This window comes from Pseudophryne corroboree, chromosome 1, assembly GCF_028390025.1.
Source record: "Pseudophryne corroboree isolate aPseCor3 chromosome 1, aPseCor3.hap2, whole genome shotgun sequence".
NCBI classification, from domain to species: domain Eukaryota; kingdom Metazoa; phylum Chordata; class Amphibia; order Anura; family Myobatrachidae; genus Pseudophryne; species Pseudophryne corroboree.
In genome coordinates, this window is record NC_086444.1 from 464,248,944 (window position 1) to 464,273,755 (window position 24,812).

Consider the following 24,812-nt stretch of genomic DNA (forward strand, 5'->3'; position numbering starts at 1 on the left):
ACAAATCCCTCCTTCTGAAGCAATCCAACCTCGATGACCTTTCTAAGGCACTCACTGATTTCTACACAACTAATGCCTCGCCTTATATATCCCCTTCCACTCTGTGGGAATCCCATAAGGCTACCCGGTGTTCTTACTAGCTTATCAGCATCACTAAAAAAGCTGAAATGGCTCGAGTATTGGAGCTGGAGACATCCCTCTCTTCTCTTCCGGAACTCCATCACAGCTAACCCAAAAATGCACTTACCTCAAAATCCTTGCTATCAGAGGTCAACTATAGCAAATCCTTTCTAAAAAGGTAGCCAAAACTCTTTTGTGGGTTCAACAAACATTTTATGAAAAATCGAATAGAGCTGACACATTATTAGCTCATAGGCTGCACGCCAAACGCACACAGAAACGTATTCATACTCTGAAATACTATGACAGCTCCACCATCTAAAATCATAAAAAAATGGCCCTACAATTTTGAAAGTTTTGTTAATCCCTTTACAACCTCTTTCAGAATTCTGCTACCCCACTGCCAACAATAGCTTATGTTAACCAATACTTAGACTCCTGTTCTCTTACTAAACTCTCAGTAACACATCTCAACTCCCTCAACTCTGCGATCACGGAGGAGGAAATTACTATGGCTATTAAGCAGCTTCGCCATTCAGCGGCACCAGCCCTTACGGCTTCACTGCTCTCTATTACTAGGTATCTTTATTCTTCTCTATGTCTTGTGTGACCACCACCATCTTAATAGAGGAAAGGTGCGTACCAAACTCACTTTTAAAGCTGTGTGATTGAGGCCTATCAAGGTATCTTTATCTTTACAGAAGAGAAGGTACTCCAGTGCTCATGTATTTGCGTATTTAGATTGTCCTAAGGCTGCTACCTGTTTTTCGAAGTGCCTCAAACTTCTATAGGAATATAGTACAGTACAGGGTTAGGTGCGCCAGATGGACAATAATCTATTTGTGTAGGAGAAATGATGTGGTGATAATGATACTCAGACTAGATGTTATAGCTAATGTGAATATTTCTTTATACCAAAAAGATGTGGGGGTGGGGGGGGTTTGAGCGGGATTTAAGTACTGATGGGAGAGGGGAGTGAACACGAATAGATACACTTAACGTGTATAGGGGATTATCTGTGGGTACCGGATAAAATAAATTGTTTTTGTTGCTGTAACTTTAGTGGGGGGCACTCAGATCGGTGGCGTCCCACCTCTGTAGTGCCTTGAGTCTCGTTATGCTGTCCAGAGCCTAATACAGGTGTTTGTGTTAAGTAAAAAAAAAAAAATTGTAAAATTGGTAGAAGCAAAAAATGGTGGGGGTCCCCCCGGAGGGTCGGTGCGGCAAGGGATCCCGGTGGTCGCTAATTTGTCAGGTAAATAGGGCTCCGGACATACCGTCCTCCCCTAGGCTCTGACAGTACGTGGTGTCGTTCTCCTGAGCGCACCGCGACTGTCTGTGCCTGTCGGGGAAGTGGTCACCGTCTTGGAGAGGGAGAAAGACAGCTGCTTCTAGCCCTGCTGGGCTATCTGCCGTGTCTTTTCCTCTCCTACAGAGTCCCTTACCTTGTCCTCGTAGCTCCGTCTCGTTCCCACTTGCCGGCGGCCTGCTCCGGTCTCCTTCGGCGGCGTTGTCCTCCTCTTGCTTCCGGGTTGTCCTGATCACGTGATCGGGTTGCGAGGTCGCGAGGTCGCGGCGTTCTTGGTCCGTGAGGCGACTGCTCCCCCTCGTCCGTCTTGGCTCCTCTATTTCTTAAGGCTCTGTTTGAGAGTTAAAGTTGATGGTTGTAATAAATGGAAATGGTGGTGTACTTCCAACGCGTATCGGCCAGTGTTGGCCTTCGTCAGGGAATCTTGTTCAGCCATGTTTGTTGTGGGCTATTTAGCCCATCTTTGGAGAATGTCTCTCTTCCTCATTGGTCCTATTTTGGGGGCGGTGTTGGGGGCTGGTTGAAATGCTGAGAATGCATGGAGAATAGGGATAATGGGTTGCAGGGGAATAATGAGCATATCGATGTGATAAGGGGTTTAAAAGGAGCACAGGATTTATAATGCAGAAAAATTGTATAAAATCAATAAGATTAATAATGAAAATAAATAAATAGGAAAAAATTGAGAGAAATTATTATTGTAGGGATAAATGGAAAATGATAATGTGTGACTGACTATTATCTATAATGTATGGGGGACGATGATCTAACATGTTCTAACAAGGGTTTTGGTTGTATATATTTGTGATTGACAAAAAACATGTTAGAACATGTTAGATCATCGTCCCCCATACATTATAGATAATAGTCAGTCACACATTATCATTTTCCATTTATCCCTACAATAATAATTTCTCTCAATTTTTTCCTATTTATTTATTTTCATTATTAATCTTATTGATTTTATACAATTTTTCTGCATTATAAATCCTGTGCTCCTTTTAAACCCCTTATCACATCGATATGCTCATTATTCCCCTGCAACCCATTATCCCTATTCTCCATGCATTCTCAGCATTTCAACCAGCCCCCAAAATAGGACCAATGAGGAAGAGAGACATTCTCCAAAGATGGGCTAAATAGCCCACAACAAACATGGCTGAACAAGATTCCCTGACGAAGGCCAACACTGGCCGATACGCGTTGGAAGTACACCACCATTTCCATTTATTACAACCATCAACTTTAACTCTCAAACAGAGCCTTAAGAAATAGAGGAGCCAAGACGGACGAGGGGGAGCAGTCGCCTCACGGACCAAGAACGCCGCGACCTCGCGACCTCGCAACCCGATCACGTGATCAGGACAACCCGGAAGCAAGAGGAGGACAACGCCGCCGAAGGAGACCGGAGCAGGCCGCCGGCAAGTGGGAACGAGACGGAGCTACGAGGACAAGGTAAGGGACTCTGTAGGAGAGGAAAAGACACGGCAGATAGCCCAGCAGGGCTAGAAGCAGCTGTCTTTCTCCCTCTCCAAGACGGTGACCACTTCCCCGACAGGCACAGACAGTCGCGGTGCGCTCAGGAGAACGACACCACGTACTGTCAGAGCCTAGGGGAGGACGGTATGTCCGGAGCCCTATTTACCTGACAAATTAGCGACCACCGGGATCCCTTGCCGCACCGACCCTCCGGGGGGACCCCCACCATTTTTTGCTTCTACCAATTTTACAATTTTTTTTTTTTTTTACTTAACACAAACACCTGTATTAGGCTCTGGACAGCATAACGAGACTCAAGGCACTACAGAGGTGGGACGCCACCGATCTGAGTGCCCCCCACTAAAGTTACAGCAACAAAAACAATTTATTTTATCCGGTACCCACAGATAATCCCCTATACACGTTAAGTGTATCTATTCGTGTTCACTCCCCTCTCCCATCAGTACTTAAATCCCGCTCAAACCCCCCCCACCCCCACATCTTTTTGGTATAAATAAAGAAATATTCACATTAGCTATAACATCTAGTCTGAGTATCATTATCACCACATCATTTCTCCTACACAAATAGATTATTGTCCATCTGGCGCACCTAACCCTGTACTGTACTATATTCCTATAGAAGTTTGAGGCACTTCGAAAAACAGGTAGCAGCCTTAGGACAATCTAAATACGCAAATACATGAGCACTGGAGTACCTTCTTTTCTAAAACGATATATACCTACCTCTGCATCCAGTTTGCTCTGTATATGGGTATCTTAGATCATAGGACGGATAGGGATTTGAGGGCCAATGCAATTTTTTCGCAACTCACCCACACCACAGAGACATATGAAACGGTCAACAGATTCTGTGATTTATTCTTAAATCTAGAAAAACTGATAACAAGGGAATCAAAAGTATGGTGGGACAAGAAATCACTAGAGTGGTATCTGGAACATAACTTAATACCAAAAGGCTTAAAGATTAAGAAAACACCCACACAAAACAAGGAAAATACAAAATTTATGGAAAAATGGGACTCAGTTTTACATGATTGTTCCAGAAACCTAATAAAGGTAATCCTGGAGACTCATGAACAGGAACTAGAATCCTTAGAGACAGAGATAAGATCTTTGTACACGTCATTAGAGGCATACAAAGACGATAAAGAATTCCAACAACTAGAGAACATTTCACAAATTAGACTACAAAAGATTGAGGAAGAAATTGTGGCAACCAAGAAATCAAAAATACTGAGGGACAAGACAGGAAAGGAGGGAGGACATAGGACACTAAGGAATAAGACACTTACGGCTACACCAAAAAAGACGAAATCCAACAAGAAAACACTAATAAAGAAAACTCCACACCACCGAGAAAAGAATAACATACCCATTTACAAGAAATTAAGTTTAACTTATCAGCAATATATGACACAATTACATAACAAAGGAAGAAAGGAGAAAGAAATATTAGAAGTCGAGGAGATAATAGAATCTAGGAAGGTAGGATCAACAGGTGACTGTGACACGACACAAGAAACCAACTTCTCTACTTACAGTATCGATGAGGATTTTGTTTATGAAAACCTAGCTCGTGTCTCACTTGAGAAAGGTTTTCAGGTCTCCATCAATCTAGAAGAAGTCACACCATCCCCTGATTTAGACGAAAAACAGACAACATGTGCAGGGGTTTTTTTAGAGGAGGTAGCAGGACTGAGAACCTGCAACCAGACCTCAAAAACACCGAACAAACGAAAACTAGACGAACTAGACGAGGAGGAAGAGGAAGAGGAGGCAAGCAGACAAAAAAGGCACCACTCGCAGAAGTAAGTCAGACAGGGATTTTCAATCTCAGTAAAACAGCCCTAAAACCAGAACACACAGCACTACTGAACAAAGGTATGAAGTTTGCCCCCACAAAAAAACTAAACAAGTTTGAGACATATCTAGACCTACACAGATTTACCCGGAAAATTACACTCGCAAAATACTACAACAACACCGGGAGGGAAATAGAACAGAACAAAACGGAAGACCACTTTAGACATTCAAACCTAAAACCAACATCTACTTTTTACCCCCAACATATGAGAGGACCACTAATAGGTACATTCGAACAATTAGTGACGCGAGATCTTGAAAAACTAGACAATAGAACTAAAAACTTCAATCTGAGCCTGAAAGAAAAGAAGGCACTAAAGGACCTAATAGAGAACAAAGATATAGTGGTAAAACCAGCAGACAAGGGAGGGGGGATCGTAATCCTAGACAAAGGTGACTACGTTAAAGAGTCACTAAGAATTTTAGACGACACCAACACATATGAGATTCTAAAAGGAGATCCCACCACGAAATATAAAAAGGAGTTAGAAAACCTACTCAAACAAGGCTTAGGACAGGGTATTCTTACCAAGAAAGAACACTCCTATATAGACAATACACATCCCATCATACCAGTCTTTTACTATCTGCCAAAGATACACAAAAACAAAACCAACCCACCGGGACGCCCTATAATATCTGGGATAGGATCACTCACAGCAAACTTGTCTCAGTACATTGACAGTTTTTTACAACCCTATGTACAGATACAGAAATCATACATCAGAGACACAACTGACATCATAAAGACACTTGATGACATCACATGGTCAGAAGAATACTGGATATGCACTAGTGACGTGACTTCACTGTATACAATCATAGATCAATCTCAAGGGCTAGACTCTTTACAATATTTTTTGAACCAGGACAAAACCATGACAGACACACAAACCAACTTCATCTTAGATTGTGTAAATTTCATCGTAAAACACAATTATTTCTGGTTTCAGGACACATACTACAGACAAACCACCGGCACCGCCATGGGGACTAGGTTCGCCCCAAGTTATGCCAATTTATTCATGAGTAGATGGGAGGGTACCCACATTTGGGACGGACATGACTTTGGGGAGAACCTAGTCCTCTGGCGGCGCTACATAGACGATGTAATTTTCATATGGAAAGGAAGTGAGGATCAGCTCCTTAACTTCCTTGAACATATCAATTCAAACAAAAACAATTTAGTATTCACCACCACTTACAGTAGAACCTCGGTTAACTTTTTGGACATCACTATTTTTATAGAAGAGGCGAAAATATGCACAAAAATATACCAGAAAAGTGTGGATGTCAATAGCTACATCCTAACGAATAGTGGACACCACCCTAACTGGCTAAGAAATGTACCAGCAGGCCAATTCAAAAGAGTCAGAAGAAACTGCACGAGAATAGAAGACTACCATTCACAGGCAAACGAAATGAAACAACAATTCATGGACAGAGGATACAAAGAGGAACTACTAGACAAAGATTTACAAGAAATTGCAGAGGTAGAAAGAAAAACACTCCTAACATATAGAAACAAAAAAGAACAGACAAAAGATCCAAAAGACTGGAAGATCACATTCCAAACCCAATACAGCTGTAAAAACCGAAAAATAGAGAAGATCATACGCGATCATTGGCACATCCTTTTAGAAGATGAAGTACTAGGGACCCTTTTACCTAGACAACCGAGAATGATATATAGGAAGGCACCAGATATAAAATCCAGGGTGACACACAGTCATCTAGAAAGAAAAGGAACAACACAAACCACCCTAACAGGGAACAAACTGAACAAAGGCTTTTTCCACTGTAACTGTTGTAAATACTGTAAGTCCGGACAGAGCACGACAAAAGGCACATACAAATTTCAGTCGAATAACACACAGGAATCATTTACCATCCAGGATCACATTACATGCCACACCAAGGGTGTAATCTACCTAATAGAATGCCCCTGTCACTTACAGTACATAGGAAGAACAATAAGACCCCTCAAGATCAGAGTAGCGGAGCACATAAGGAACATAAGAAAGGGTATAGAAACACACAGTCTCTCGGACCATTTTCGGGAGAAACATAAACAAGACCCTACAGGGATGAGAATACTAGGAATAAAAACAGTAACACAAAATTGGCGGGGAGGAGACTTTATTAAGAGAATAAACAAAGAAGAACTGAAATGGATATTCACACTGAAAACACTGAAACCATATGGGCTCAATATAGACAACGAAGTAAGATCTGTGATTATGGGAGTTTGACCTTAAAACAGTAACTACATTTAGAATGTGGGAATATTTTGCTTTCTACTCCAAAAAAAAAAAAAAAAAAAAAAAAAAAGGCACTAGAAACATTTTTAAACATAACCCCGCACCATGTTAGCAAGGGTAGATTGAAAAACAGGATTATATACAGCCAATACCATGCACGTATGGTTGTACCATTACGAAAACAGTATAAACTCCACCCATCTCGATGTCAAAGGATAACAAATTTCCACTCATCTATCCATCCACTGAGATACTAACCCCCATTGTTGGATCTATTTATTCATTTATTTTTCTATCAAATATATTTTTATTGATTTTACTATTATTATTATTGTACTATTTCTTATCCACTTATTGGTTCATCCATTTCATTTGCACCAACCCTTACTTATTGTTGATAAAAGTTTTTTGTCAATCACAAATATATACAACCAAAACCCTTGTTAGAACATGTTAGATCATCGTCCCCCATACATTATAGATAATAGTCAGTCACACATTATCATTTTCCATTTATCCCTACAATAATAATTTCTCTCAATTTTTTCCTATTTATTTATTTTCATTATTAATCTTATTGATTTTATACAATTTTTCTGCATTATAAATCCTGTGCTCCTTTTAAACCCCTTATCACATCGATATGCTCATTATTCCCCTGCAACCCATTATCCCTATTCTCCATGCATTCTCAGCATTTCAACCAGCCCCCAACACCGCCCCCAAAATAGGACCAATGAGGAAGAGAGACATTCTCCAAAGATGGGCTAAATAGCCCACAACAAACATGGCTGAACAAGATTCCCTGACGAAGGCCAACACTGGCCGATACGCGTTGGAAGTACACCACCATTTCCATTTATTACAACCATCAACTTTAACTCTCAAACAGAGCCTTAAGAAATAGAGGAGCCAAGACGGACGAGGGGGAGCAGTCGCCTCACGGACCAAGAACGCCGCGACCTCGCGACCTCGCAACCCGATCACGTGATCAGGACAACCCGGAAGCAAGAGGAGGACAACGCCGCCGAAGGAGACCGGAGCAGGCCGCCGGCAAGTGGGAACGAGACGGAGCTACGAGGACAAGGTAAGGGACTCTGTAGGAGAGGAAAAGACACGGCAGATAGCCCAGCAGGGCTAGAAGCAGCTGTCTTTCTCCCTCTCCAAGACGGTGACCACTTCCCCGACAGGCACAGACAGTCGCGGTGCGCTCAGGAGAACGACACCACGTACTGTCAGAGCCTAGGGGAGGACGGTATGTCCGGAGCCCTATTTACCTGACAAATTAGCGACCACCGGGATCCCTTGCCGCACCGACCCTCCGGGGGGACCCCCACCATTTTTTGCTTCTACCAATTTTACAATTTTTTTTTTTTTTTTTTACTTAACACAAACACCTGTATTAGGCTCTGGACAGCATAACGAGACTCAAGGCACTACAGAGGTGGGACGCCACCGATCTGAGTGCCCCCCACTAAAGTTACAGCAACAAAAACAATTTATTTTATCCGGTACCCACAGATAATCCCCTATACACGTTAAGTGTATCTATTCGTGTTCACTCCCCTCTCCCATCAGTACTTAAATCCCGCTCAAACCCCCCCCACCCCCACATCTTTTTGGTATAAATAAAGAAATATTCACATTAGCTATAACATCTAGTCTGAGTATCATTATCACCACATCATTTCTCCTACACAAATAGATTATTGTCCATCTGGCGCACCTAACCCTGTACTGTACTATCTTTATCTTTACACCTATGGTTCTTGTAATAATGTGTGTAATATGGGTTTCTTTCAATCCAAACGGTTAATCCCCAATGTATAGTAGATATACAGCCATACAAATCCGGGAAATCAGTATAAAAACAATAGCATTGTGCATTAACAATCATAGAAACCTCGAGGTCTGTTGATTATATCATTTAACACCAATAGTCCGCACTAACTTTAGGGGTGATCACTTGATGATTCCCTTGTGTTGATGTGGAGGTATATATATACATTAAGGACAGGGACGAAGTTTCCCATTGCACTTCCTGTGTTTCTATTTTATGCCCGAAAGAAGGAGTCTGTATTTTCCAAATTTGTATATATCAGGAATGATCTGATTGAATGTAGAACATTATTTGATTTGTGTCTTTTAATTTTGGTGTATCGTTTTTATTATTGAATGATTAATTATGATGTCACTTCCTGTGCCTACTATTGGTTACTGTTCATTTAAATAGCATGAGGCCTCACAGTGCCCACATGTCTTGAAAAAGGCTCCTAATGAGCCGAAATGTGTCGACACGTATTGGGCACTGTGATACTTTCGTATCCTGACACAGAAGCTAAATTAATCCATCTCCACCTGGCATTCTTTGCTGATTCAGGAATTTTTTTTTTGTACATTGTTTTTGACGTATTTTTATGGACTTGAATCTTTTTAACTCTTTTTAACTTTTTTGTCTATGTCATATACACCCCAACTATAGGGATTTGTATAAAATAAATACACCTTTTTCTGGGACATATACATGTGGACTGGCTATTGTTTTTATACTGATTTCCCGGATTTGTATGGCTGTATATCTTCTATACATTGAGGATTAACTGTTTGGATTGAAAGAAACCCAGATAGGAGTCCTGTTCTTATTGAATCCGTGATTGTGGTACGCATATTATTACAAGAACCATAGGTGTAAAGATAAGGATACCTTGATAGGCCTCAATCACACAGCTTTTAAAGTGAGTTTGTTACGCACCTTTCCTCTATTAAGGTGGTGGTGGTCACACAAGAAATAGAGAAGAATAAAGATACCTTTATATGCGTCAACACTGGGGTTTCACTGTGAGTTGGGGTACGCTCCCTTCTGGTGCAATTGAGTCACCAAGTTACATCTACCTTGGGCTTTAAATTGGTGGAAGCACAATTTGAGCTATCTTAAACAATACTACACGTTATTCCCTTCTTGTTTTGTGTTTTCCCATATTGCTTGAGATTGGAGTACATCTGATCAAAACTTCAGAGGAAACGTTGAATAAGAAGATTTCAGAGAAGAACACATAAGGAATGTACAGTATATAATTATACATTTGTTAAACTGCATTAATTTGGCGCTTATAGAGGAACATATTCCCTGCTTCCTTGTTTTGAAATATTGTATCTGGTGTGGTGACACCTTAGGTAATTTAACCTGTTAAAGCTGCCTTGCGCACATTTCTGGGACCCAATCCAACTTTTTCAACTTCCCAAGATTACTGGCTTCCATCAAATCGGATCTCTCTGCTTGGGATAAATAATTCATCTCCTGGTTTGGCCGTACAACCGCTGTCAAGATGAACGTTCTTCCCCGTTTATTGGTCCTCTGGCAAACGCTCCCAAGTCATGTGCCTGCAGCAACTCTCCAGCGAGAAATTTCCAAGTCCATCTGGGCAGGGAAAGAACCTAGTTAAAGATAGGTATCTTACAGAAGCATCTGATCTCTGGGGGTGTGGGCATTCCTGATCTTTTCAAATACTGTACTTCTATGCAGTTCAGCTATCTTCTTGTGTACACTGGCATGCCCCTCCGGACCAGAGAGTGTGGACCTCCATTGAAACTCACATATTCTCAATGTAAGCCTTTTGTGGTGCTTTCCTTCTAGCCGCCTGACTTTTAACCTCTCTCTCCCTACGATACTATTCTCATTTGCCAATTGGTATTTCTGTACTCAATTTTATAAACTTTGATCTTTTCATACATTTTTGGTCCCTCTCTGGAGCAATCCTGCATTCTCCCCAGGGATGGACCATCGTCAGTTCCTCCTTTGGACCTGTCAAAACATTCTCTGACCACTTGATATCGCTCCCCTATGTAGTTTTCCCATCTTTGCTAGTCTACAATCCTGATTTCCTCTCCCACAAAGGGGGGCAGATGTATTAAGCCTCGAGAAATGATAAAGCAGTGATAAAGAAGTGATAAGTGCAAGGTGATAACGCACCAGCCAATTATTACGTTTTTGAAAAATGACCGATGGGAGCTGATTTGCTAGTGCGTTATTACCTTTCATTTATCACTTCTTTATCACTGCATTATCACTTCTCCTATCTTAATACATTTGCCCCAGGGTCTTGTACCAATTTTTGCAAATACAACATTTTTATTACACTCTCAACTTCAAGCCACCATCTTAAAATACCATGGAATCCCAGTGCTATAATTATCAATCCTCCAAGGGGCTTATATCTTCTACTGTATATATCAAATTCTCCTCTCCCACAATCAACCTCCTTCCCCAAAAAGGCTCATGAACTGGCTTGGGAACATTATGTAGGTGAGACTCTCACTGCTGAGGAATGGTCCCAGATTAAACTAGCAATAGCTAAATGCTCAATCTCCATGTGTATTAAAAAAATGCATGTAAGCTCTACGCTCGTTGATATATTGTACCTACCCATCTTCACACCATCTATCTCACTGTATCAGACTTAAGTTGGCGACTATTCGGTCAAAAGGGATACCAGCTGCACATTTGGTGGTCTTGCCTCTGTATACGACACTATTGGAAGGAGATCCATTATTTAATTAAAACAATAATTGCTGTTGATATGCCTCTGTCACCCATGTTCTGTCTTCTGGCCTGATCCATCCCACACATCCCACAACCAACATATAAACTGATAACCCACATACTAAATACCGCTAAATGCCTAATAGCCTCATGATGGAAATCCAGTACCTCTCCCTCACTACCAGCTGCTATTAATGCTGGCTGGTCAACTTAAAGAATGGAACGTATTTCTTCATTTATATATGACACACTGACTCATTTTATATGCATCTGGTCGCCCTGGACTAACTACTTCGAGGCCGAGCCCCACCATTATCTACTATATAGCTTCACTGTACCAATATGCACATTCACTGATGTTGTTTTGACACATCAACTAGCTTTAACCCCACCTATCTCCCCCCTCCCTTTTTCTTCTTTTTACCTTATCATTCTACACTTGTTATTGGTATAACTTACGCTACCCAAACGAAAAATGTTTGACAGTCTATTTCAGGTCTTGTTCATATGACACCTTAACTTTTATGTTGACTTTCGCTTATATTCTATGTTCTCGATTTATCACGACATTCCCAGTATTTTTATGTATAATATGATTCCCACAGTGATATTGAGTGTACTTGGTTTTATTTTCCACTATGTTGCATAATAAACAAAATTTTAAAAACAAATACAACATTTCTAAAATTACATAGAATAATATTTCAATTTGGTAATAACATATTTAGACAACTGATCTAATATCATCAAATTGGCATGCCAAGAAGATTTTTAGATAAATTAATCATTTGAAAATTACATTTGGCATATGACTGCTGTCAGCTTCTGTGCGCAAGAGTTTTGCAGACTATAGTAACAGGTCTCCAAGTGATTTGACGACTTGGCCTGTTGCTCCGCACTCAGACAGGATCAGAGTGACAGGACCAGCCCTTGAGTGACCAGTGTAAACCACAAGTAAAATAAAGCTTATGCAAGCAAACTACAGCTTCTCAGTCAATATGATGCCCCTTTTTGGCAGGTCATGCTGGGACTTCTAGTTCAACAACTGCAAATTGCTTAAGTTAGAACATTTGAAACAGCCTAAATATGAACAACAGGTCATATTGAACATGAATGACAAATTGGATAACTTTTATGGAACTGCTGATGAAAAATATATGCATCATTTAAAACGTCCTCCAAACAACTGGAGCAACTACACCAAGAAATGTAAATGTCCCTTATTTTGTAATTAGAAAAGTCTTTAACTATCGTGACATTGTATTCTTAAAATGAACATGTGGATTCTACATAAACAGAACATGATTGAAGATCCCACATCAAGATCAATAGATACCTGCAGCAACTTCTTCAAAAGACGCAAATCCAAATTTCTTAAGGGTCAATAACAAACGTAGCTGTGTGTGAAGACGAGGAAAGGTAATTAATGTCACACTATGCATGCAGTCTTCATCCTTTTCTTCACATCACACATGTATTTCCTTTGAGCACATATCATATGTAACACTTGACATTAAGTACACTGCATGAAAAAACAGTGTCTTCATACTGCACATGTATATCAGTGACGTGTGGTGATGTATAGTGAATGTGTACTATTATATTGAACTGTAGCGTATTTAGTATGACTCTCTTGATAGTTTTCTCTTTATTAATCTTGCAGAATCAGGTCTGAGTTTCATAAAAGCAGGTACTGTAGATCAAAGGCATATGACAGAAAAAAAACAGGTGAGTGTCAATATTACTAAGGCTAAGTTAACTTACAATGATGCATTTTATTGTCTGTATTAATTATGTTGTGGGGTTTTCAATACAGGTTGAGTATCCCATATCCAAATATTCCAAAATACAGATTTATTTGGGTGAGACGGAGATAGTGAAACCTTTGTTTTCTGATGGCTCAATGTACACAAACTTTGTTTAATACAAAAAGTTATTAAAAATATTGTATTAAATTACCTTCAGGATGTGTGTACAAGGTGTATATGAACCATAAATGCATTCTGTGCTTAGACTTAGGTCCCATCGCCATGATATCTCATTATGGTATGCTATTATTCCAAAATACGGAAAAATCCGATATCCAAAATACTTCTGGTCCCAAGCATTTTGGATATGGGATACTCAACCTGTACTTAGTTATTGTTACAAAGGGTTCCCTTTCAGATGAGTAAACTAAACTTGAATGTGATTATACTTCTCATGTATTTACAGACAGTGGTGCTTAGAATTAGGAGAGGGGGCGGGTACTGTTTACCCGGGCCTATAACCCTCCACCACTACCCCTCACCCCCCACCCTGTTGCAGGCAGCAGCTGAGAAAAGACAGCTCTCTCTCCAGCTCAGCAGACACTGCTGTGCGCTAGCCTGGGAAGAGAGGCTGCTGCGATCGCGCCCCCACTCGCCAGCCACCCGCCAGATTTGCCACTGTTTCCCCCCTCCACCCACGGGATCTACCTCCCCCCTGTATTTTTAAAGCAGCAATCATTGGGAGGCAGTCAATTTACCGGCTGTTGGGATCCCGGCTGTCAATTTACCGGCTGTCTGGATACCGACGCCGGAATTCCGTCACCCAGTGAAATACCGGCGGTCGGAATCCCAACCTCCGCCCGGGCCGGAACCACGGGTAGCGCAGCGTGCCCAAGAGCGGAACGCCGCTCAGCGATGAGTGTGTGCGAAGAATCCATTTGCACGGGTGTTCGCAAAGAGATTGACAGGAAGAGGACGTTTGTGGGTGGCAACTGACCGTTTTCAGGGAGTGGTTGGAAAAACGCAGGCGTGTCCAAGCGTTTGCAGGGAGGGTTCCTGACGTCAATTCCGGTCCCGGACAGGCTGATGTGATCGCAGCGGCTGAGTAAGTCCTGGGCTGTGCAGAGACTGTTTGTACAGCAAGATCTGTTTGTACAGCTCTGCTACACAGGTGTTCGCACACTTGCACAATGAAAATACACTCTCCCTGTAGGCGGTGACTATCTGATCGCAGCAGTGCAAACATCGACTGCTAGCGATTAGGTCTGAATTAGCCCCTTAGTCCGGCAGCTCGCAGGCTATTACATTTAGCCCAAATATTTTATAAGGAAGGGGCCTAGCCAAACCTTCCCAAGTTGTCCATGCTCACTCCCGGTACCGGGGCCCAGCGGAGCTGTCAGCGCCCTTGTTTATAGTACATTCTGAATAAAAACAAATGTTGTTTTAAAAGTGTAATTAAGATCATGTCAATGTAAACATATTAGGACTTCTCACATACAGACATTTGTAAAAGATGGTATAAACTGCACTCATTCCAATCCTTCCATAAAAGTAACCTTATTGTAACCTAATTTATTACTCAAATTAATCATGAGTGTGGGGGGACATCCGGACTATCTTTATTATGCGTGGCATTATTGCGTCTGTGATGCTTTTCTTATTAAATGGTGCCTTTTATGCTTTGGTTCAGCATGGAGGCACAAAACTGGTACAATGCGTTGTCTCCACCCTTTTATCTCATCTTTATAATCTTGCTGTTTTGCTCTGGTACACCTGCTCCATACTTTACAAGGAAGGCTTCCACTAGGTCCAACACCGTCTCCCTGCCTGTGCGATTTCTGCTCCTCTGCAAATCTGCAGACACAGCATCCATGCACCTTGTTGGAAATCTATAGGCACTTCAGTAAAGCAAAGCGCCCAGTGGGTTCACAACTGGTTTAGCACTATGCATTGGACATATTGTGCTTCATAAATTACTTTCCATAAGGTCTAATCCATATTGCACATCATGTTGATGGAGTTTTCACCATACAGCCCAACGTGGCTGCAGCTTCTGGCACCATGAGCATAAGGCGTGCAACACTGGTATAAAACCGAAAGGTCACATATACTTATAAAGGTCACATACACTTAGGTAACTGGTCTTAGCATATCATCACATGTCTGGGAATAAAATACGGGCAATGTCTTATAACGATGAGATTTTTTTATTTTGGGGAATGTTGGCAAATGTGGTTGGAATTTGATCCCCATGGATCCATGGGGCAGATGTATTAACCTGGAGAAGGCATAAGGAAGTGATAAACCAGTGTTATGTGCAAGGTGATAAAGGCACCAGCCAATCAGATCCTAACTGTTAATTTACATATTGGAGCTGATTGGCTGGTGCCTTTATCACCTTGCACGTATCACTGGTTTATCAGGGGCAGATGTATTAACCTGGAGAAGGCATAAGGAAGTGATAAACCAGTGATATGTGCAAGGTGTTAATGGCACCAGACAATCAGATCCTAACTGTTAATTTACATATTGGAGCTGATTGGCTGGTGCATTTATCAACTTGCACATATCACTGGTTTATCACTTCCTTATGTCTTCTCCAGGTTAATACATCTGCCCCTCAGTTCCTTATGCCTTCTCCAGGTTAATACATCTGCCCCTATGTTTCCAGTCATAAGGAGACTACACTAACATGTCCCACTGAATGCTAGAAGTAAGAATTAATGACATGCCTTGCACACACAGGGGCAGATGTATTAACCTGGAGAAGGCATAAGGAAGTGATAAACTAGTGTTAAATGCAAGGTGATACACGTACCAGCCAATCAGCTCCAATATGTAAATTAACAGGAGGTGATTGGCTGGTGCATGTATCACCTTACACTTATCACTGGTTTATCACTTCCTTATGCCATCTCCAGGTTAATACATCTACCCCACAGTTTGCTATTTGTAAGCTTAGTGTTTGCTTTGGTCTGGTTAATGTAACTTCTAGCATTCACAGCATTAAATAACAATAAAATATACAATACAGTATGTCCAAAATATCTGCACAGAATCAATGATGGACATTAATAATGAAATATTCTATTTACGTTAGTGTATGTTTACTGGTTAATTTTTATTAATACAAGTATACTGTTTTAATGTATATATGTGTTACATAACATCTGTAGAAGTGTATGTACAGTACCACACAGTAGTCATTACTTGCTGTTAAACATTTGTTTTTGGCATTCAATTGCTAATTGAAAAAGAGGAAGAGATCAGTTTGCTATTGTCTTGTGTTTGGAGCCTTGACTGAGTCTCTCTCTGATCATAAACTGAATCAATCATAGCATCAAAGGAAATTAAATTAAGAGAAGGAAAGATAGGGGTTTCGCTGAGAAGTACATTGGACTTAAAAGCTGAGGGCAGCCGACATTGTAAAAACACTTAAGCAAGCAGGATGAATATAAAGTAGTAGATGTACTCATACCAGGGAAGTACCAGTGCACCAGTAAGGGACTTTGCAAGATTTTATTTGTGTATTATCATTTATATAGCACCACCATATTACGTAGTGCTGTACAGAGAATATTTAATCGTTAATATAAATTAATGTGCCCAAAGTGGCTTGCAGTATAAATTCTCTACCATACTACACAAAGTGTGAAGCATACAAACTCCATATGATTCATGTAGAACTTTTAAACTTTGTTGTTAAAAAATTATTTTATTATGATATACATTTTATATGCATATATATAGATGTATTTTCATTTGTGTTTATTTGGTTCACTATGCAAACTTTTCAAAAAGAAGAAATTGCTTGCATAAAATATACTAGCACTAGTTACCAGTCCGTCAAAATGATAGTTCAACATAACAGTAATGTCACCTCACACAGTAGAACAACACTTGAATTGCTCTGTCGGATGCTATCTGGCCACTTGAATTTCACCTGTAGAGGTGAGGAGTAGCGTTAGCCTACAGAGGATGATCAGTAATTATTATATGCATAAAAATGAGCAACTATAGGTCAGATTACAGATAAATTACTTTTTTGGGACCAGGTTGCCTTTATGATATTCCACCAAACTAGATAGTTCAAATACATTGTATCAAAATGATCTCTGATACTTTATTCGCTGCGGTGCCTCCATTTCTGACAGCAATTGCAGCCCCATAGGTTTCTATGGGGGATGTGATGCTGTCAGATTTACCAAGCTCTGCAGTTCGGCCCCCACAGCTAATGCCATCTGATGACATTAGCTGGTGTAGCCTGTGGGCTCCATTTTGCAGAAACTACCGGGAGAGGGTACCTCCGGAACCCTCCCTGGCATTGGCCGTTGCACATGCATGGTCAGTAGATCACGCGTGAGTCCGATAGAGGATTGAAGAGACTGCTGTTGCACTCCGGACTCAGTGTAGGAGCGGGTTCCTTTCGGAGCCCCTGTCTCTGCATGTGAACATTGATATATGCTGTACTTAACTTCTTACTGCCGCGAATAATGACAATAAGAAATTACAATTATCAGGTCTGAAACTGATGCACATACTCCTAAGCCTAGTAGTGTTTGCAAAGGAGAGTCTCATGACTCTAACGATTTCTGTTGAAAAGTAAAGATCAAGGGGTATATTCAATTCAAGTCGGATCCATTCCGACATGAATTTGTCGGAATGGATCCGATAGGACCTATTCAATGACCATCTCAATCCGACTTTAAAAAAAGTCGGATTGAGATGAAGGTGTTGAGAGGGGGGAGACCAGCGTGGGAGACGGGAGAGCCGCGGGGAGACGGGGGAGAGCAGCGCTACAGCACCGTAGCTGGAGGATGGGGAACCGCCGCCAGACCTCACAGCAGCGTCCACCCGGCTCCAGCAAGCAGTATCTCGCTTGTTGGAGCCGGGAGGACGCTGCCGTGAGCGGCGGTGGTGCCCCATCCTCCGGCTACGCTGCACTGCATGCATTTAAACAAACGTGTGAACTCCATATTTACCATGGTCTTCCACAAGTGTCACCGAGTCAGACCTCACAGCAGCGTCCACCCGGCTCCAGCAAGCGGGACCTTGCTTGCTGGAGCTGGGAGCACGCTGCCGTGAGCGGCGGTGGTACCCCTACCTCCGGCTACGCTGCTGTAGCCGCTGATCTCCCCCGTCTCCCCGCTGCTCCCCTCATCTCCATCCGCCTTTTTCTTAAAGTCGGATTGAGATGGTCGGAAACGGGGCCAAAACCTGTCGGATTTGGCCCCATTTCCGACAGAAGCACGCGGATCGGCAGCTATTCCGCCGATCCATGTGCTTTCTGACAAGTCGAATTCCCCGAATTGTCGGATAAAAAAGCTGGTGATTGATTAGGTCAGAACCCCTTCCGACCTGAAAAAGTCGTAAACTGCCGTCTTTCCAACAAGATGGCAGTTTCGACTTTAATTGAATATACCCCATAATCGGAACCACTGCTTGGTTGAAGATTCTAGATTCAGATGAAATAGGGACTTTTGAGGACTATTGCTATATATGCCACTGTATATACCACTATTAATGTTGAAAAAAAATGGAAAAGGAACGTTTTCTGATGAACCATGTGTGCCCACGGCAAATCTGCTAGGTGTTTCTCAACATTGATTTCTTGTTTCATATTATTTTTGCACTTGTGCATATGTACTATTTTTCATGATTTTTGTTAACTGTCATTTGTAGGATGATGTTTGCAGACGATGGAGTGACAGTGTGGGGGAACAAGCAAGCTTGGACTACATTTTTTTTTTAAATAAAAGGAAAGAAAATGGCACTGATATATGACCAAGAACATCCTCACTTAGCCTAAGTAAAATGCATTTGAAACATGACCTGTTGACCTATTTCTCATTATGCCAAACACCATTGTGTTTTTTTTTCTCATCGGCAAGGTGACAGTCTTGTAAAGTTGGAATATGTTTATTTCTCTATGTGTTCAATGGAATCCTATTAAAACTTACTTTATTAAAACTGTAACACTCTTGTACATGTCTTTCTATTTCTCCATTGCAAATTAATAACTACTGTCTTTTCACTTGTATAACTTTTCTCTGTGTTTAACATTACTCGTTCATCTGTTTCTACACTGGATCAATATTTATGATATTATTGCATTGTAGTTCCTTACATTACTTTTGGAATACTATTAATTTGTATCCTCCATGTTTCTGCTAGGCTATTAATTCCTAATTCACTTACACTTTTCATTAACCTATTTCTAAAAAAATATGTATCTGAAATTATTGAAGAGATGGAAATGAAGGTGTAGCCTAAGTACACATACTCATTGCTGAGAATACAGAAAATGACTTGCACCTGCTGGACTTTTGGCTGTGGTTAGACACCAAAGCAGCCCTAACCCTTCCCCAGTGGTGTGAAGGCAGGATTATGATATACCACCATATTTACGAAAATGGAGATGTTGCTTATAGCAGCCAATCAAATTCAAGCTATCATTCTCTAGAATGTACCAGATAAAAGCTAGATTTTGGTTGCTATGGTCAACTCCACTTTTGTAAAATCGACTTATGTGATGAATCAGAAGAAGGTTTTGTTAATAGAAGCCTTTCGGGCATAAATGCAAAAGGTTATATTTGTAGAAAATAAAATGTTATACCGTTCTAGTGGTATATTAGATCACAATATATGTCACTATACAGATAATGCTTAATAATTCACACATTGGAGCTGATTCATACAAATAGGCCGCATTGTATGATTGGATATGCTGATCTCCATCTGTATTCTGAATTGGCCACATCTATGCATCTGCACAGAATCCATCCATCTGCTTGTGAAAGTAGCTGTAGCACTATCAACATAAAATTGCATCAGCCCTTTCCTTGGTCCAAGAGATATATCTACAATCACTGTGTATGCACATCTTGCCCATGACATGCCGTAACTGAACTTAGCCTACGTGAGAACGCCCAACCACACCTACATACCTCCCAACTGTCCCGATTCCAACAGGGCAGTCCCTCTATTCGGACACTGTTGTGCGATCCCACCTGCGGGTAGCATTGTTCCGCAGGCGGGGGGACATTTGGGGGATTCTTTGATGCATGCGCATGGCATCTATTCAGTGCTGGGAGGCGAGCAAGGGGCTGCCCAGAAAATGGTTCTGTGTGCGAGGCCACGCCCCTCTCACATGAGGACATGCACCCTTCCCAGGTCACACATGGTTACGCCGCGCGAGGGTCCCGCTCCTATGTTCTCAAAAGTTGGGAGCTATGTACCTATTCAGTTGGAGATGTGGCTGAAATGCGTGCACCTTTGAATCCCCCGTAGTTGATGCGAATACTCAGCTACAGAGCATGCACAGTGCTAAACCCGCAAGATTTATGCGCAAAGCAGACTTTTGTGCAACTCTGAATGATGCCCAGTGTCACTCATCATTGTGTATATTTAACATTTTTAACACTTAAATTCTAATGTTAACAATCAATATTTAAGTGTATTGAAATGATTTATATACAGATTTGTTATCCATTAACTAAAAAATACTTCTTTGTAATGTTGCATATTTGTATTTTATTGCAGAGAAGCTTTCAGCAGGGTGTGTGAAGCTGTCCCAGGTACCAAAGGTGTCTTCAAGAAAAGAAAGGTATTTTATGTTTTCTTGCAATTTACACATAAGCTTTGTAATGTTAGGGACATATTACTATACTGTATGGGAGAGAGAAGTGTCAAGCACAAAGGACATTTAATCTTAATGTAATATCATGATTGCTGTTTTCATTCTGCACCTGTTCTAACGAGCATGTGCATGGATCAGTATGTTTTCGAAAGGAGCAATGGTTGCACCTTATGTGTTGGCCTGACATGGGCTGATCGGACTATTCCAAGTAAAGTGCTAGATATTCACAATAATACAACTGACACTGGCCCCCATTCAGATGTGGATGGAGGTGCTATCATTGCTGCTTACATAGAAGCAGCAGCGAGAGCACTAATACGTCCTAGGATGCAGTGTCAGATCATCTGCAACACCATGACCCATGCTACTGCAGCTGCTACCTAGAGGCCAGGAAATCTCAGTCCTCTGACGGACATCCTGGCCTCTTCCCACCTCTGCAACAGCTGTGACACGCCTCTATTTGGAGAAATGGAGGCCAACACTGCCCCCTCTTCTCCCCCAAACGTCATCAGACTGTCAATTACTGTCAGTCTGATGCCATAGTGCATCCATCGTCGCAGAACCTGTTAGCACATGCGCAAAACAGGTCCTGCACATGCATAAAGTACCAATTATCGGTACTGTGCGACGGACATAGCAGCTCCGTCCACATCTGAATTGTCTCTGTGCGGAAGAACAGGATTTTGTTTTTCTTGATGACATTTTTAGATTTTCAGATTTTAAATTAGATTATTTGGAAGCTTTCATGATTTAGATCTGAGCCTTTCTAGCCATGCACAACCAACCAGCTTTACTGAACAAGAGGAGGCTTAATATAAATTCTGAAGATTCCTTTTGTTCACATAAATAGGGTATAATATATGAATGTAGGTGCATAGTTCCAGTCTTACATATATATTCTGAGTTGCAAAAACAAAGTTACAGAAGCAGTCATAGCAAATATATTTCAGTCATCATCATCAACTATTTATTGTGAAAAAAGGGCAAATAAATGGAGGCCATAAATAAAAGACAGGGCTAGCTTAACAGCATTGTAGGCCCTGGGCAAAGCAATGCACTGGGGCCCCTACACACCCATTCACAGGAATCAACTAAAAATTCACACAGTAACATGCCCCCACTGTGGTCTTGCGCAGTCTTTCCACATGCTTCCATACAGTGAATGGCTTTCAGCATTCTGATTGGCGGATAGCTCCAGCCATCCACCAAACAGCATGCTGACAGCCATTCAATGTCTGGCTGCAGGCTGAGAGGCAGGTAAAAAATGCTGCCTGGCTGCTCTGATTGTGTGAACTCCACCCACACCTGCTTGAAGGCCCCTATATTTGTGGGGCCTTGGGCAGTTGCCCAGTGTGCCTATATTTTAAGATGGCCCTGCCAGAGACAGCCAGTTCCATGTGGAATATTTGTGGGGATCATCCTAGTACTTTTTTTGTGTCAGGGTTAAAATTTTAAGTGAAAATTGCTATAAATACTTTTGTTAAACTATAAATCCCAGCAAGGCTGGAGGTTGACGATCTACAAGCACCAGCATTACCGGGCAGCCAGGGCCTGCTGGTACTGTACCTGTAGCTATCCAGTAATACTTAAAAAAACAACAACAAAAAACAACACAATTGCACATTCACATGGTGCTGACTTTATGGGGGACATTTACTAAGCAGTGATAAGAGCGGAGAAGTGAGCCCGTGGAGAAGTGCCCATGGCAACCAATCAGCACTGAAGTAACATCTATAATTTGCATACTATGAAATTATACAGAGCTGCTGATTGGTTGATGGGGCCACTTCTCCACTGGCTCACTTCTCCGCTCTTATCACTGCTTAGTAAATGTCCCCCTATGACACAACACGCGTCCTATACTGACGGGGTCAATGCTATTCAAGAATCAATGGAGCCTCTGCTCCAAACCCAGTCGCACACACTTACCACAGCAATACAACAATTGCTGTAAAGTACTTCCTAAGTACAGGTAAATAAGCAAGGAATTGTCAAAGTGTCTCATGACAACTTAACAAGAACTTGTCCAAGTGATGAAAACCAACTACTAAATCGTGTAGATGATCTTGACAATTGCTCCATGATAAACAATGTATAACTTGTGGGTCTCCATCAAAGGTGCTGGCCTATCTCACATCTCGCCAGGACCCCTCCTGCTATGCTCCAGCTCCCAGAGTCCACAGGCCCATTTGCTATTGAACAGGTGCATCAGTTGGATCCAACTAGAGTAAATCTTACGGAACACCCGCAAGCTGTAATTTTCCATTACCTAAACTGTATACAAAAAGACAAAAACCTCTTAATTGATAAACACGATGCCTATATTTACTTCTGGATTTCTCAGCTGAAGTTTTGAGAGCACAGAAAGACTTCCTTACAATCTGCACCTCGTTGGTTAAGCAGCATATATACTTTGCTTTAATCTGTCCAGCAAAAATGAGGATACTCTGCGACCCTGGTTTCAAAGACTTTCTATAGGCAGATGATGCCAAGCATTTCCTGCACGATGAACAAGCCAAGATCACTGAAGACCATTGCATGATAGTCATCACCATTGCTCTGCTGAAATTGCGGTGGCAACGCAACCTGATATAAGCCCAAAGTTCATTGATATCTTTGGACACAGCATTGTCATCTATTTATACAAGACTCCTCCTGCAGAATTAGCATATTGCCACACAGCTGCTGCGTACAAATCATGTGTTGAATTCCCTCCTTTATAATACAAGACTTTGCCTTAGCTTCCAAACGTTCAAGCATTTCCTAAACTTCACTCTTGGCAAAGTTATCAAATTGCTGCACCCTCTTCTTTACTCCATATGCTAGTCTACACAATCCCCACTCCCCTACATGGAATCTGGTCAGGATCCTGGCTGTCGGTATCCCTGCAGTCGAAATACTGATGATGCAATCCCGACACTATTCGGAAGGTGACACCAGCAGCCTGAATATGGTCACAAGCCTGGCGCTGGAATCCCAACCGCCGGGATTCCGAATGAGCGTCTGGCAGAAATCTGCCAGGTAAGCCTCAGGAATGTGTGGGGGGGGGGGGCCTTAGGTTTAGGCTGCAGGGGGAGGGTTAGGGGTTTCTTTTAAATTACAAATGACTGTAACAAACACAATGTGAAAGGCCAGAGACCAGAATTAAATACACCTGGCTGCAAGTTGTCATCCCGATATTTCTAATGATAAACATACAAGTCACCAGATTTAATAGCCATAAAGTTTGCCAAGCAAATGAGGTGTCTCCCTTGCCACAGTTAGACCAACACAAGCACGGCCCCACAATCGTTCATCGTTGATCTATCCTCATTTATACTTACAAGTCAGTTTGGACAATATAGATGTATGTACTCTCATATTGTCCAAATTGACCATCGATATCGTCCAGTGTGTAGGCAAAAATTGTTGGCGGAAATATCGACTATCGGTTATATAGTTGGTCGATAAAATCACTAACATCGCCAAGTGTGTAAGGCCCTTTAGAGTAACAGCCTGACAATCAGCTGACTCACCAGATCAAGCAACAGCACCTGGGAAAGGTCCAGGAGTCTGAGGAGAACAAAAGCTTCGGCGTTGTCTAACAGCCTGCACTCACGGGTACCATGATGCATAACGCAGAGCCATGTGTCTGACTTATCAGAGTTTGATGTGTAATGTTATGATGGTAACAATCTCATTACAATGCAGTAAAGCTTTGCTAGCATTTTGACAGGTTTCAAATCATCATATATAATCATGTTTCATCATTTCTCTTACGTCCTAGAGGATGCTGGGGACTCCAAAAGGACCATGGGGTATAGACTGGATCCGCAGGAGCTTGGGCACAC

The 24,812-nt window shown here is 41.6% G+C and overlaps 1 protein-coding gene across 1 annotated transcript in view; it reads left to right on the plus strand.

Moving 5' to 3' along the window:
* The window catches only part of SHC3 (SHC adaptor protein 3), a 166,739-nt gene that overhangs the window by 65,304 nt on the left and 76,623 nt on the right, over nt 1–24,812 (plus strand). Inside the window, exon 3 of the mRNA XM_063913703.1 lies at nt 20,886–20,949. Coding sequence (XP_063769773.1) covers nt 20,886–20,949 — 64 coding nt within the window. The remainder of the gene's footprint in view (nt 1–20,885; nt 20,950–24,812) is intronic.